The 17,130-nt window shown below is 40.2% G+C and overlaps 1 protein-coding gene across 1 annotated transcript in view; it reads left to right on the top strand.

Moving 5' to 3' along the window:
• The first annotated feature begins 995 nt into the window (after window positions 1–995).
• LOC125170879 (pregnancy zone protein-like) overlaps window positions 996–17,130 on the top strand; it is a 49,202-nt gene continuing 33,067 nt past the window's right edge. The window contains 7 exon segments of the mRNA XM_047867776.1: window positions 996–1,081; window positions 6,400–6,583; window positions 7,971–8,130; window positions 8,305–8,357; window positions 9,611–9,631; window positions 9,891–10,059; window positions 10,658–10,742. Of these exon segments, the coding sequence (XP_047723732.1) occupies window positions 996–1,081; window positions 6,400–6,583; window positions 7,971–8,130; window positions 8,305–8,357; window positions 9,611–9,631; window positions 9,891–10,059; window positions 10,658–10,742 (758 nt within the window).

Below are 17,130 nucleotides of genomic sequence, written 5' to 3'. Positions count from 1 at the left end.
ATACGGAGAAAGATACCATATGTTTTCACTCTTATGTGGATCCTGAGAAACGTAACAGAAACCCATGGGGGAGGGGAAGGAAAAAAAAAGAGGTTAGAGAGGGAGGGAGCCAAAGCATAAGAGACTCTTAAAAACTGAGAATAAACTGAGGGTTGATGGGAGAGTGGGAGGGAGGGGAAAGCGGGTGATGGGCATGGAGGAGGGCACCTGTTGGGATGAGCACTGGGTGTTGTATGGAAACCAATTTGACAATAAATTTCATAATAAAAAAAATAAAAAATCTACTTATCAAAGCATTACTTGTGGTGTCAGGGAGATGGAGACAATGTTGATTCTATCGCCTGGCAAGTGGCAACATAAAATTTGGTTGGCGATGGGGCGCCTGGGTGGCGCAGTCGGTTGGGCGTCCGACTTCAGCCAGGTAACGATCTCACGGTCCGGGAGTTCGAGCCCCGCGTCGGGCTCTGGGCTGATGGCTCAGAGCCTGGAGCCTGTTTCCGATTCTGTGTCCCCCTCTCTCTCTGCCCCTCCCCCGTTCATGCTCTGTCTCTCTCTGTCCCAAAAATAAATAAACGTTGGAAAAAAAAATTAAAAAAAAATTTGGTTGGCGATGACCAAAAAGTGCTGCGCTGTAACAAAATAAACTGATTTACTGTATGTATGACATGGATGAATGGTTTAGAACTAGTCTCTCACCAGGAGCTCTGCCGTCAAAGTAAAAAGAAAGTTCATGCCAATTACATATGAATTTCATCCTCTGGAAATGCCCCAGAGCCCGTCAGAGGTTAGCCTTGAGGATAATGAGGCAATCACTGAGAGCAATGACCTTTTTTAGGGAAGCTCTGCCCAACTCTGAGTGCTATTTGGAAGCCTTGGGGTGGAGCTTGTTTGCAAATAGCAGCCACAGAAAGCCTGGCAAATTTAAGACGTCTCAAGGGACCAGGCCGAAGGCAGGGAGTTGGGCACGATACAGTCCCTGCGCTTTGTCCCTCACTATGGAGAAAGGCAGACCTCCTCGTTCACGTTTCCTGCTACTTCTCCTTGTCCTGCTTTCTACCAATGCTTCAGACTCTGCAGAACCGTGAGTCTCTCTTAGAGTCCCCTCCTCAAGAGTCCGTTCTTTATCTCTGTCTCTTCTTTATATCTTTGCTTTGACCTTCCCATTAAATGCTACCCTTCCATTTCTTAGGATACCTTCCGGTCATAAGAGATTACTCATAACTGATTATTTTTGTCCTTTCATTTGTCGGACCCTTTTAATTTTTCTCATTGGGTCATCACAGTCATAAATAGGGTAAGTAGTCACGAGAAGGGGTGATTTGGTCAGACACTGAAACCTCAGATCCCACCTTCCCAGAGTCATTCTTTAGGACGGAAAGTGTTGACTATAAACACAGTTAAAGTGTTGGGGCACCTGGGTGGCTCAGTCAGTTAAGCGTCCGACTTCAGCTCAGGTCACGATCTCACGGTTCATGAGTTCGAGCCCCGCATGGACCTCTGTGCTGACAGTTCAGAACCTGGAGCCTGCTTCAGATTCTGTGCCTAGCTCTCTCTCTGCCCCTCCCCCCCCCACTCACACTCTGTCTCTCCCTCTCTCAAAAATAAACATTAAAAAAAGAAAACAACAAAAAAAGTTAAAATGTACAGTGGGGTGCCATTTAATTCATACTGTGGATCACACATGCAGAGGGAGCACAGGTCCTTTTCTTTTTCTTTTTCTTCTGTTTATCCAATAACTTACTGAGTCCTCAGCAAGAGACCCCAGTGACAAATCAGTCAGGGAGAGGGGCAAGGAGTCACTTAAAACTAGTCGGTTGTAAAGTCGGTTGTAAATCCAATCACTGCAAAGCTTCTCTTCCACCTCTCCCCAGTTCCTCCCCAATAGTATCTAGACACTAGATACGGCCTCCCCATAGTATCTGGAAGGTTGTGATCTCCATTCCTTCCTGGTGGAGAAAAAGGCTCAGAGTCTGAAACCTGAGAGTTTTCGTTCTTCCTCGGCCATTGCTAATCTAGCCTCTCCTTACCTGCCAGCATTCATCACTTGGGTCTTCAGCCATCTGGTTTGTCTCAGCTTGCTTCCTTGACCAAGAAGTCCCAGAAGCCCTCTCTGGCCGACTCTGATCCACCTCAGCCCTTTTTTTTATCCTATAGAACCCCGAACTGGCCACAGCATCCTTCCTCCAATCCCTCGGCTGTTCCAATACAACCTGTACTGCAGAGTCACCTCTCCCGTTTGAAGTTCAGACCCCTACCCACTCCCCTCCAGGTTGATCATGGCAGCCTCCAGAGTCCTAAACGCCAGGTTGATCATGGCAGCCTCCAGAGTCCTAAACGCCAGGTTGATCATGGCAGCCTCCAGAGTCCTAAATGTGCAGAGGCATCAAAGGTCAGAACGCTGGCCAACTCACTTTCCTTTCTTCTTCAAATCCCTTCAGCGTACAATCTCCCAGTAACCGGTCAGCGTACGTTTCTCTCCCATCACTCCTCTACCTCATCTCCAACTATGGATGGTACCACCAGCCATATGGTACCACCTCCCACTGCATTCCACCCAGAGAGCATCTGGAAATATGGCGGGGGGCGGGGGGGTGCTGTTCAGATTTCTGCGTGGAGGCTGGATGGATGAAGCAAGGGGCATTTATTGGGGTCGGAAATGTTAAGCGGTCTGTGTTTTCAGTCCAACACAACGCAGGATGACTCTGCCCACTGAAAACTGTTGCTTTACATCCCATCCACCATTTGGTAAAGAACAACAAGCCTCATGGCCTAGTTGTCATAAACAGAAGAGGTATCGTCTATGTAGAAGACATTCTGCGTCGCCCCAACCTTATTAGCCCTCAATGCGATAAATGAGAGACATTACCCAAAAGCCCCAGGTGACTGTTCTCCTTTGCCTTGGGTCAGTAAGCTTCAGAGTCATGGAGGTTTCAGGGGAACATGACGAAAAGAGAAAACTAAAAGTCCTCTGTTTAATATTTGCAAAATTCAGTCACTCCTACAAAGGCAAATATTTAAAATGCCAACATCCATGATTAGGTAATATTTTAAGGGTTTAATTGCTCACTTACAGAGGAAATCTTGGGCAAACTGCTCAACCTGGATGGGTCCCAATTTCAATATCTATTAAATGAATGCTCACAAGCCTTTATGAAATAGTTGTTTGAAATATCTGGTGTATATGGAATTACTTTTTAAATTATGATATCAAACAGGCTTATAACTAACAAGAACAAAAACAGTACATTGAATAAGTTATTGTACACTCATGCCTTCTTTCCTATGAACATCAAAGAACTGGAGGGAAAAAAGTGTGGACGAGGAGGTAAAAACCGATAATTTTTATAAGTTACCACATTTTTGATAAATGTGATTTACATTATATATATATATACACATATATATACATATATATACATACACACACACACACACACACACACACACATATAGTTCAGAGTAGATTATTCAGGTCAAAAACTACCCAGATGCCAGAAAGGGATTCAATGAGAGGTACCATCTAAGTGATTATGGACAGGTTATGTAACTGCTCTGAGCTTCTTTACTTTAGAACAAAACTTTAGCACTTATCCAATAAAAACACCTGAGATTTTAATGAATTTTTTTGTTTTTGTTTACATTTCAGTTAGTTAGCATACAGTAAAATAGTTTCAGTTGTGGAATTCAGTGATTCATCACTTACATACAACACCAATGCTCATCACAAGAAGTGACCTCCTTAACACCCATCACCTATTTAACCCATCCCCCCCCCAACCTTCCCTCAATGTCAATCTATTTTTTTTTTAATGTTTATTTTGATTTTTGAGAGGCAGAGACAGACAGACAGGGTGTGAGTGGGAAGAGGCAAAGAGAGAGGGAGACAGAATCTGAAGCAGGCTCCAGGCTCTGAGTTGTCAGCACAGAGCTTGACGTGGGGCTCGAACTTGGGAACTGTGAGATCATGACCTGAGCCAAAGTCATTCTGTTTTAAGCGTTGGATCCTCTGTGTGTCTGAATCGTAGCTCCCAATGTGCAATGTTCAATATATTACTTCATAGTTTAATTATAAGTGTTTGTTGGTAATTTGGAGTGATTTGCCCTTGAAGTTTATTAAAAGAGAGAATATGTGCAGATTTGTCTATTTCCGCACGAATGTCATTGGGGTTTTGATAAGGATGGTACTGAATCTGTGTATGAGATCTTAATTATTGAAGAGCAGATCTAAAGATCCATGGCATACAGTTTTGCCAAGGAAAAACTTAAAACACATACAGCTTGATGAACGCGTTGGAAGAGACCCCTTGGAGAATGAGAGAACCAAGTCTGACTTCTAGATTCCACAACTAAACTGTCTCTGTTATTCTCTTCTGTGAGTCTCATACCTATTAATTCTGAAAAGTAATAAAATAGTGTTTTGCGTGTCAAATTGCCTGCTGTTTCTTTTTTTTTTTTTTTTTAATTTTTTTTTTCAACGTTTATTTATTTTTGGGACAGAGAGAGACAGAGCATGAACGGGGGAGGGGCAGAGAGAGAGGGAGACACAGAATCGGAAACAGGCTCCAGGCTCTGAGCCGTCAGCCCAGAGCCCGACGCGGGGCTCGAACTCCCGGACCGCGAGATCGTGACCTGGCCGAAGTCGGACGCTTAACCGACTGCGCCACCCAGGCACCCCTGCCTGCTGTTTCTTAAGCGTAAGAGTCCATGTCGGAGGAAGAAGGGAAAGGGTAGTAAAACAATATAAGGAAAAATAGCCCTGGTTTTTTTTTTCTTAATTGTAAATTAACGCCAATGAATTAAGGACTTAAATCTGCAGCTATTGAATCACTAAAGTTTTGCAAAGTCACATTTTGTGTATGATTTATTGGTTTAGTGAGTAGGCAGAGCAGGCAGTATCTTACTGTCGCGTATTCAAATTTGGGAATTGGCGAGGGTCTCGCGTTTATCACGAACATACAAAAAATGATGCATGTACCACACAGGATTGTTAGGAGGATTAACACAGAGACTGCTTAACGCAATTCCTTGCAGGTACCAGGCACTTAGGAAACACATTTCAGCCCATAGGGGTTCAGGCTATGGGGAGATTATATGGCGTCGAATGTTTCATGAACGGTTTTTTGGTCAAACGTGTCACTTGGGAGGGTTCCTGAAAAATGGCTAGAATTGTGACTGGAACTATCCGGAGGGGGAGGGGGGTGTGTAAGAATATGATAGATAAAGGAAACGTGTCAGTAAAGTCAAGAGTGTAAACTCACAAGGGTGCCGGGCTGGCTCAGTCAATGGAGAAGGTGATTCTTGACCACGGGGTTGTAAATTCAAGCCCCGTATTGGGTGTAGAGATTACCTAAAAACACAACCTTTAAGGGGCACGTAGGTGACTCAGTCGTTTGAGCATCCATATTTCGATTTCGGCTCTGGTCACGATCCCAGCGTAATGGGATCGAACCCTGAGTCAGGCTCCACCCTGAGCTTGGGCTCTGCTTGCGATTCTCTCTCTGGCCCTCTGTCCTCTCCCCGACTCGTACGTGCACTGTCTCCCTCTAAAAAAATAAAGAAAGTAAACTCACACAAAAGGTTGCCCATACCTCTGAATGATTAAATACATTCAATAATTAGAATAAAAAAGACTGTAAAGTAATACGTTTTGTATGAACTTGGTTTTTTAATAAGATAATTTATTGACCCATAGAGGTTTGACCACGAGGATATATTTATGAACGTAGAAGTATTAATATCAATATATTAATATTGATTACCTCAAGAGGGTGAGGATGAAGGAGAATGTTAATCAAGTGCAATGTGTCCTTGTGAGTGCTTGTGTGTGCGTGCAAATTAATAACAAAAATTAAAACTTGTTGATAAAAATACCATTGATTTTGGCTAAGGTATGTCTGAAGAACCTTAGAGAAACAGCAAATACATTAGGTCTTCAGTACTGCTGTTACAAAGAAAACAATTTCACTGAGGTTTTTCCAGATGAATGTATTCAATCATGGTGTTCATGCACAAGGGATGTTTATAGAGACAGAATTTAATGTAAATCTTTTTATAAAGTGAATAATCATCAGCAATTTGTTATATATATGTACTTTTATGGGTATATATTCAGAAACTCGGATATTAATGCCCTTTAATACAAAGAGTGCATGTAAAACTATAACATCCTTGAGGCCAACTTCTGGTATAGGCTGTGCGGGTGAGGGACTACTCAGGAGTGAAAAATAGAATTCGTATGCCCGGCAGCGATGAACCTTCCATCATCCTGTTCTTTGTTCATTGACAGTTGGTATGGGATCAATCGTAGCAAGAAGTACATATGGTTACGGAAAACACGTTTATGGTTGAAAATGCTTGTTATTCTCCATTTCTGTCTCTGACTCAGCCTTCTCTCCCCAGGCAGTATATGGTGCTGGTCCCCTCCCTGCTCCACACCGAGACCCCTGAGAAGGGTTGCGTCCTTCTGAGCTACCTGAACGAGACAGTGACCGTAAGTGCTTCCTTGGAGTCCCTCAGGGGAAACCAGAGCCTCTTCACTGACCTGGTGGCGGAGAAGGATTTATTCCACTGCGTCTCCTTCACTGTGAGTACTATTTGCCTGTCCTTGTTTGATACGTTATATCGAATCATGGTGACGGGAGCTGGTGTTGAATCTGCAAAGAACAACTTTAAGAATGTTAGTGAGCTGGGGCACCTCGCTGGCTCAGTTGGTAGACCATGTGACTCTTCATCTTGGGGTCACGAGTTTGAGCCCACGTTTGGATGTGGAGCCTTTAAAAAAAATACAATATTTTTTTTAAATGTTGGTGGGGACTTCATAACGTACGAAAGAGAGTGAGTTTTTAGCTACTAAGAAACAAAGCATGGGGGCGCCTGGGTGGCTCGGTCGGTTAAGCGGCCGACTTCGGCTCAGGTCGTGACCTCGCGGTCTGTGGGTTCGAGCCCCGCGTCGGGCTCTGTGCTGACCGCTCAGAGCCTGGAGCCTGTTTCAGATTCTGTGTCTCCCTCTCTCTCTGCCCCTCCCCCGTTCATGCTCTGTCTCTCTCTGTCTCAAAAATAAATAAATGTTAAAAAAAAATTAAAAAAAAAAAGAAACAAAGCATGGAATTTCCAACCACAGAGGAGAGAAATATTTTTCTGCATGCGAAAGTTCAATTTAAATTAAAAAGAATTCTATTGGCCATAGAAAGCATGACTTAGTCAAAGAGATTTTCTTTTCTTTTCTTTTTTAAATAAAGGTTGTTTATTTATTTTGAGAGAGAGAGAGAGAGAGAGAGAGAGAGAACCCCAATCCCAAGCAGGCTTCATGCTGTCAGCGCAGAGCCCGACACAGGGCTCGATCTCATGAACCTTGGGATCGTGACATGAGCCGAAATCACGAGTCGGATGCCTGAACCACCCATGCGCCTTGGCTTAGTCAAAGAGGGTTTCTAATTTTGATATGTAACCATCTCTTTAAGGTTAGAGCAAGCAATACCTGGAAAGAGATTATACAAAAATTTCATGGTAGGACAGCAGAATTTTGTAGCAGAATTTTTCTCCTATGGCGAAATGTTAGGTGTCTTTGTCCTCTGAATGTATTAATAGTACCAGAAACTCAAAGCAAACATCCAGTACCTCTTCGAGGTCGCCCTCTTTGTGCTTGGGATACTCAGCTCCCATATTCTCCCATATTTTTATAAAGATGCTTCTTTCCATTCTTTCCGCATAGATTTTACTCTGTTAAAAGGAGTGTGATTTAATAACTAGAGTTCCAGGTTAGCTCTCTGGATATTTGGGTTCCACTGACGGCTGTTCTCACTGACATATCTCCCCTATATCTTATGTTATTATCTTCATTCATGTCTGGCAAAATATTCATACTTACCTAGCCCTTGGTGAAGCTGAGAGAGAGGTAGAAAATAGTCATGGATGAAGGATTCAGAGAAAGAAGACTGTGCAACTCCTCGGTGGTATTTTTTGTTGTTCAGCTCCCAAGGAGCTCATCCTTGTCAGAGATGGCATTTCTCAGTGTCCAGATAAAGGGACCAACACAAGACTTCAGGAAGAGGAACACAGTGCTGGTAAAGAATGCTCAAAGTCTGGTCTTTGTCCAGACAGACAAGCCCATCTATAAACCAGGACAGACAGGTACGTAGGGAAATTCTACTACTGGGGCACTACTGAGAAGGAGAGGCCACCCCAAAGCTGGTTTTCCAGCCAGGCGCCATTAATTATCCCCATCTCTTAGCCTCCTGCCCTATCACTCACATGACCTGCCTTATCATATCATGTCTGAGTCTTATCAGAGTATTTCTTTTTTAGTAAAATTCCGTATTGTCTCTGTGGATGAAAACTTTCACCCCTTAAATGAACTGGTAAGGATCTCAGTGGTTACGGTTTGGGTTGGTGGTGGGGATGGGGGGAGGGGATGGGAGTACTCACCCAAGCAGGGGCCGGAAGGTCCAGGAAAAGCAAGAAGATGAAACACATTCCTTTTGGAAACTGGGATCCTAACTCCCTACAGATCTAGAGTCTTATGGAAGGCATTACTGAGGAGTAAACAATGGAGGAAGCTGTCTCTCTTATAACAGTAATTAATCAGCTCAACAAGAGTCAGCTACATTTATTGCTGTGACCATAATAGATTAAACATAATGAAGAGTAAAAAAGTGAGACGTTATCCATATCCATACTCTCAAGGAGTTTATGATTACTAAAAGCACAGAGTTTCACTGTTTCTGAATATATACATAATAGACAAGATTGTAATATGGTAACAAGTACGTATCTATACTATATACACATGTATTTGTCATAGATATTAACACATAATATAATATACAATATATATCACATGTAAAGATTTCATTTTTGTTAATTGGGTGATCCTTGCTCCAACTAGCTTTCAACAAGGAAGGAAACAAAGCTGCTGTAAAAATGCAAGTTTTTAAATTAGGAAAAAATGTTCTTAGTGAACTGTTAACCAAAATTCTTATTTGGTCTAAGTCATAATGACATATCACGCTATTAATATACAATTTATATAAGTAAGCAGTATAGTCATATTCTTTACTTACAGGTCGTAAGTACCTAGTATTACTGATTAAAAATATGAGTAAATTAATAAATATTAATAAAACTTATTCACCAAAAATATTTTTCTGGGAAATGGCAACACAATGAGTGTTGTGGAAATACGTTATTTATGCTTTTCGCTCAGAACTATTTACTAGTTTCCCTGAACAGTTCTAGCTCTTTAATGTTTCAGGTTAAATTTTGTTATAACTTACTACAGAATCCATTTTCCCATTTCCCTATTTGATCACAAGTCTGAAATCATAGTCTCCGGTGAAATTCTTTTTTTTTTTTTTTTCAACGTTTATTTTTATTTTTGGGACAGAGAGAGACAGAGCATGAACGGGGGAGGGGCAGAGAGAGAGGGAGACACAGAATCGGAAACAGGCTCCAGGCTCTGAGCCATCAGCCCAGAGCCTGACGCGGGGCTCGAACTCACGGACCGCGAGATCGTGACCTGGCTGAAGTCGGACGCTCAACCGACTGTGCCACCCAGGCGCCCCAGTCTTCGGTGAAATTCTAATCACATCTCTTCTTTCCTTTTTTCATATAGATTCCACTGGTATACCTTGAGGTAAGCATCAGAGTCTTGTATAAAGAAACCAGTGCATTTAAGAATGGAAGTTCTGATACTCCTGACAGATGAATTACTATTAAAAAAACCAACTGTCAGATCTAAAATCCCCTGCTCCCAGATGTCAGGTTTACCCTGTTTTATCTTTCTTCTGTGTTTATCTCTTCTGAAGGCAATGCCAGTTACCAACCCCAAAGTCTTTTGTTCAAGGGCTATCATAGCTACATGATTATTCTCCATGCTCCCTGTTTCTGTCTAGGACCCAAAAGGAAACCGTGTGGGACAATGGCAAGGTGTCAAGTTGGAGAGTGGCCTCCAACAGCTGGCCTTTCCCCTCTCGTCCGAGCCCATTCAGGGCTCTTACAAGGTGGTGGTACAAAAAGAATCAGGCAAAAGGATAGAGCACTCCTTCACTGTAGAGGAATTTGGTATGGATTATGAACGATGAAAAGGACATAACATTTTGTTTCTTACCAAGCATTCATTTAGATTTTTTGAATTCCGCGTAGGTATGTTGAACTTGGATTAGAATCAGCTTTAGCTGTTTGTAAAGTCATCGTAATTCTGTGCACCAGAAATTCACGAGAGTCTGATTTCCAGTAGCAAGTTGCACTTTGCCAAGTATCAAAATTCTTATTTCAGTGGAACCATCATCATTTGTTTAGTGTCATTCAGATCTGCTGTCACCACGAAGTCAGTTAAATTTTGCATGAGTTGTTAAACCTTATTATCTTAAAGTTGGCACATTGAAAAATGCATCTATAAGAGACTGAGAACAAACTGAGGGTTGATGGGGGGTGGGAGGGAGGGGAGGGTGGGTGATGGGTATTGAGGAGGGCACCTTTTGGGATGAGCACTGGGTGTTGTATGGAAACCAATTTGACAATAAACTTCATATATTGAAAAAAAAGAAAAATGCATCTAGGCCTTCAGGATATTATTTTGGGGAAAATTACAGACATGAAAATATTTGTATTTCCATTAAATATTTACCAACCTCCCTATTTCCATTATCTCTACCAACAGTGCTTCCCAAGTTTGAGGTCAAAGTTCAGGTGCCAAAGATAATCAGTATCCTGGATGAAAAAGTGAACATAACAGTATGTGGGATGTGAGTTAAATTTCTTTTGCCTGAAATTTCAGATTTTGCCTCCAATTGAGTCATTATTTAGCTAGGTACCTAAGTACAAATTAATTTTTAACTGAATTAAAAAACATTTCAATGACTTATTTCAGCTGCTTATTATTAAAATTTTCAAATATGTAGAGGAATAGAGGACACCCATAATTATGATTTAACAACTAACACCTTTCTATATTTGCTACATCATTTTTTTTTTTTGCTTTAACATTTCTGGATAAATTACAAAGATCATTACATTGTCCCCTTGATGCAGCACTATGTACCTTTAAAAATTATTGACATTTTCTGGGACACCTGAGTGGCTCAGTTGGTTGAGCGTCTGACTTCAGCTCAGGTCATGATTTCACGGTTTGTGGGTTCGAGCCCCACGTCGGGCTCTGTGCTGGCAGCTCAGAGCCTGGAGTCTACTTTGGATTCTGTGTCTCCCTCTCTCTATGCCCCTTCCCACTTGCGCTCTGTCTGTGTCTCTCACTCTCTCAAAAATAAATAAACATTAAAAAATTTTTTTTAAATAATAAAAATAAAAAATTAAAATTACTGACATTTTCCTACGTAGTCATGACGTCATTATCATACTTAACAAAATCAAAAGTAATTTTCTAATACTAATTCTTATTTTATACTCAAGTTCCCTCAATCTTTCTAAAACTGATTTACTCATTACTCTTGATTACTATGACTCATACGTACCCCTTTTTTCCAGCTCTCCACAATGGAAATTTTTTTGAATGCAAAAGTTAACAGAATAGTAAAATGAAAATCATGCACCCATCATGATTACCCATGGACCATTACACAATAATGAACTTTTGCTTAATTTGTCCCATTTGTCCCATTTGTCCCAGTTTTCTTCCCTAATATTTTTTAGCAAGCCATGGGAATCTATAAATATCTTAAAGTTTTAAAAGTCTGGAACCTCCTTTTCTCTCCAGGATGTTAACTTATTGGAGAGAGAGCGGCCAGTTGGCCTGTAAATGTCCGTTTTGCTGGATTTGCCTGAAATGTCCCTTTTGCTGGATTTGTCTCAATGTCCTAATGAGACATTGAATTGATTAATTTTAATTTCTCCTCTGACCAATTTTAAGAGGATCCTTGGAGTATTTCTTTTCTTTTCTTTTAATTCATTTATTATTTAATTTACATCCAAGTTAGTTAGCATATAGTGCAACAATGATTTCAGGAGTAGATTCCTTAATGCCCCTTACCCATTTAGAACATCCCTCCTCCCACAACCCCTTTTTGTTCTCTATATTTAAGAGTCTCTTATGTTTTGTCCCCCCCTCCTGTTTTTATATTATTTTTGTTTCCTTTCCCTTATGTTAATCTGTTTGTCTCTTAAAGTCCTCATATGAGTGAAGTCATATGATTTTTGTCTTTCTCTGAGTGACTGATTTCACTTAGCATAATACCCTTCAGTTCCCTCCACGCAGTTGCAAATGGCAAGATTTTCATTCATTTTGATTGACAAGTAATACTCCATTGTGTGTATATATATATATATATATATACACCACTTCTTCTTTATCCATTCATCCATCGTTGGACATTTGGGCTCTTTCCAGACTTTGGCTATTGTTGATAGAGCTGCTATAAACATTGGGGTGCATGTGCCCCTTCAAAACAGCACACCTGTATCCCTTGGATAAATACCTAGTAGTGCAATTGCTGGGTCGTAGAATATTTCTATTTTTAACTTTTTGAGGAAACTCCATACTGTTTTCCAGAATGGCTGCACCAGCTTGCATTCCCACCAGCAGTGCAAAAGAGATCCTCTTTCTCCACATCCTCACCAACATCTGTTGTTGCCTGAATTGTTAATGTTAGCCATTCTGACAGGTGTGAGGTGGTAAATCATTGTGGTTTTAATTTGTATTTCCCTGATGATGAGTGATGAGCATTTTTTCATGTATCTGTTCACCATTTGGAAGTCTTCTTTGGAGAAGTGTCTATTCATGTCTTTTGCCCATTTCTTCACTGGATTATTTGTTTTTTGGGTGTTGAGCTTGATAAATTCTTTATAGATTTTATATTAACCCTATATCTGATATGTCATTTGCAAATATCTTCTCCCATTCTGTCGGTTGCCCTTTAGTTTTGCTGATTGTTTTCTTCTCTGTGCAGATGCTTTTTTATTTTGATGAAGTCCCAATAGTTCGTTTTTGCTTTTGTTTCCCTTGCCTCCAGACACGTGTTGAGTAAGAAGTTACTGCGGCCAAGATCAAAGAGGCTTTTGCCTGCTTTCTCCTCAAGGATTTTGATGGCTTCCTGTCTTACATTTAGGTCTTTCACCCATTTTGAGTTTCTTTTTGTGTATAGTGTAAGAAAGTGGTCCAAGTTCATTCTTCTGCATGTCGCTGTCCAGTTTTCCCAGCACCACTTGCTGAAGAGACTGTCTTTATTCCATTGGATATTCTTTCTGGCTTTGTCAAAGATTAGTTGGCCATACGTTTGTGGATCCATTTCTGGGTTCTCTATTCTGTTCCATTGATCCGAACGTTTGTACCATACTGTCTTGATGATTACAGCTTTGTAATATGTCTTGAAGTCTGGGAGTGTGATGCTTCCAGCTTCAGTTTTCTTTTTCAAGATTGTTTTGGCTATTTGGGGCCTTTTCTGGTTCCATACGAATTTAAGGATTATTTTTTCTAACTCTGTGAAGAATGCTGGTGTTATTTTGATAGGGATTGCATTGAATATGTGGATGGCTTTGGGTAGTATCAACATTTTAACAATGTTTGTTCTTCCAATCCAGGAGCATGGAATATTCTTCCTTTTGTGTGTGTGTGTGTGTGTGTGTGTGTGTGTGTGTGTGTTCTCCAATTTCTTTCATAAGCTTTCTATAGTTTTAATTGTATAGATTTTTCACCTCTTTGGTTATGTTTATTCCTAGGTACTTTATGGTTTTTGGTGCAATTATAAATGGAATCTACTCCTCGATTTCTCTTTCTGTTGCTTCATTACTGGTGTATAGAAATGCAACCGATTTCTGTGCATTGATTTTATATCCTGCAACTTTTCTGAATTCATGGATCAGTTCTAGCAGTTTTTTGGTGGAATCGTTTGGGTTTTCCATATAGAGTATCATGTTGTCTGTGAAGACTGGAAGTTTGACCTCCTCTTGGCTGATTTGTATGCCTTTATTCCTTTGTGTTTTCTAATTGCTGAGGATAAGAATTCCAATACTATCTCGAGTAACAGTGGTGAGAGTGGACATCTCTGTCGTGTTCCTGACCTTAGGGGGAAAACTCTCAGTTTTTCCCCATTGAGGATGATATTAGTGGTGGGTCTTTCGTACATGGCCTTTATGATCTCGAGGTATGATCCTTCTATCCCTATTTTCTTCAGGGTTTTTATCAAGAAAAGATGCTGTATTTTGTCAAATGCTTTCTCTGCATCTACTGAGAGGATCATGTGGTTCTTGTCCTTTCTTTTATTGATATGATGTACCACATTGATTGTTTTGAGGATATGGAACCAGCCCTGCATCCCGGGTGTAAATCCCACTTGGTTATGGTGAATAGTTTTTTTAATGTACTGTTGGATTCAGTTGGCTACTATCTTGTTGAGGATTTTTGCATCCATGTTCATCAGGGAAATTGTCTATAGTTCTCCTTTTTAGTAGGGTCTTTGTCTGGTTTTGGAGTCAAGGTAATGCTGGCTTCATAGAAAGAGTTTGGAAGTTTTCCTTCTATTTCTATTTTTTGGAACAGCTTCAAGAGAATAGGTGCTAAGAGACTCTTAAAAACTGAGAACAATCTGAGGGTTGATGGGGGGTTGGAGGGAGAGGAGGGTAGGTGATGGGCATTGAGGAGGGCACCTGTTGTGATGAGCACTGGGTGTTGTATGGAAACCAATTTGACAATAAATTTCATATTCAAAAAAAAAGAGAGAGAATAGGAGCTAACTTTTCTCTAAATGTTTGGTAGAATTCCCCTGTAAAGCCATCCAGCCCTGGACTCTTGTTTTTTGGGAGATTTTTGATCACCAATTTGATTTCTTTACTGGTTATGGGTCCGTTAAAATTTTCTATTTATTCCTGTTCCAGTTTTTTTTTAATTTTTTTTAATGTTTTATTTATTTTTGAGACAGAGAGAGACAGAGCGTGAGCAGGGGAGGGGCAGAGAGAGAGCGAGACACAGAATCCGAAGCAGGCTCCAAGCTCCGAGCTGTCAGCACAGAGCCCGACGTGGGGCTCAAACTCACAAACCGCGAGATCATGACCTGAGCTGAAGTCAGACGCTTAACTGACTGAGCCACCCAGGCACCCCCAGTTTTTATTTATTTTTTAATTTTATTTATTTGGGTCCTTTCCTTTTTCTTTTTGATCACACTGGCTAGTGGTTTATCAATTTTGTTAATTCTTTCAAAGAACCAGCTCCTGCTTTCATTGATCTGTTCTACCGCTTTTTTGGCTTCGATATCATTGATTTCTGCTCTAATCTTTATTATTTCCTGTCTTCTGCTGCCTTGGGGTTTTATTTGTTGTTCTTTTTCCAGCTCTTTGAGGTGTAAGGTTAGGTTGTGTATCTGAGATCTTTCTTCCTTCCTTAGGAAGGCCTGCATTGCTATATAATTTCCTCTTATGACCACCTTTGCTGCATCCCAGAAGTTTGGGGCAATGGTGTTAAATATCCAGTAGTGGAATTATTGGGTCATATGGTAATTTTTTGAAAATCTTCCATAGTTTTTCATGGTAGCTATACCAATTTTCATTCCCACCAATAGTACACAAGGATTCTTTTTTCTCCACATCCTTGCCAACACTGGGGTATAATATTCTAAATATGTTTCTTAAGTCCATGTAGTCTAAGATTGTTCAGTGTCACTGTTTCTTCTTGATTTTCCGTCTGGATATTCTATCTATTATTGACAGTGGGGTATTGAAGTCTTCTACTATTGTTGTATCATTGTCTGTTTCTCTTTTCTGTTCTGTCAGTGTCTGCTTCTTATAGTTAGATGTTTTGGTGCTGGATGCATATATTTTTATAATTGCTATATCTTCCTGGTGAATTGAGCCTTGTATCATTATACAACTTCTTCTTTGTTTCTTGTGACATTTCTTGACTTAAAGTTTATTTTCTGTGATGTTAGTATAACCACCCCTGATCTTTTTTGGTTACCATCTTTATGGAATATCTTTTTCTATCCCTTCACTTTCAGCCTATATGTGTCCTTCAGTCTAAAGTGAGTCTCTTGTATACAGCATATAGTTGGATCTTGTATTTTTATCCATTCATCCCCTCTATTTTTTTTTATTGGGTAATTTGATCTGTGTACATTTAAAGTAATTATTGATAGCGAAGGACTTACTAATGCTATTTTTGAAAATTTTTTTCTGTCTTGTAAGGGTTCCCTTCTTCTTTAACCTTTTGCATTTACAACTAGCTCTTACAGTTCATTTCAACCTTGAGAATTAAAACTCATTTCCTATAAATCATCAGTAGCAGAGGGAGCATGCAGGTGCAAAAATATGCCCATCTAAATATTATATACCGGAAGCATCAAGGCATCTGGACCTTTGCCTCAAGGATCTTCCTAACTTAATGGCATCCTAGTGCTGATATCTGTGTCTTAGAAAGGGGTTTCAGAATAAGTTGCTCTGATTTTATTTGAAGTGATATTGGAAGTATTTACATATAAAACTAATGCCCAAAGCAAACTGATTATTAAGTATTCCATTTTTATCGAGAGAGGAAAAAAAAAAACTAATAGAGAAATAGAGTGCATACACACACACACACACACACACACACACACACACACAATTTTGTTTTATATGCCCCATGGTTGTTTGGCTTTATCAGAGCTTTCTTTCCTCTCTTTCTCTCTCTCTCTCTCTCTTTCTGTGTGTGTGTGTGTATGAAAGCACATTACGGTGTTAGCTTTATTATTTCTATTATTTATTTATTTTGATTCTATTTATTATCTAAGTTTCTCACTTGGTATAAACAACAAGTTTTGATTTTATAATGACAGAATAAAAAGAACGATAAAAAAATAGGCTACAAGGAAGAAATTTTTCTAAATGTTTATTTATTTTGAGAGAGTGTGCAAGGGGAGGGACAAAGAGAGAGGGAGAGAGAGAATCCCAAGCAGGCTCTAGGCTTAGCACAGAGCCCGGCACAAGGCTCAGTCTCACAACTGGGAGATCACGACCTGAGCTGATATCAAGAATTGAACAGTTAATCAACTGAGCCACCCAGGTGCCCCAAAGGAAGAAATTTTTTAAATCCCGAAGGAAACTTGATTATACATTGCAGCACAGTTTCAAATGCCTTACTAAGTAGCACCTCTTGATAAAGATACTTTCCAGACTTATTTCAACTTGATATGAGCCCAAAATGATGAAGAAATA

The sequence above is a fragment of the Prionailurus viverrinus genome, chromosome B4 (genome assembly GCF_022837055.1).
Source record: "Prionailurus viverrinus isolate Anna chromosome B4, UM_Priviv_1.0, whole genome shotgun sequence".
NCBI lineage: Eukaryota > Metazoa > Chordata > Mammalia > Carnivora > Felidae > Prionailurus > Prionailurus viverrinus.
This window is presented reverse-complemented; position numbering and strand designations above follow the sequence as displayed.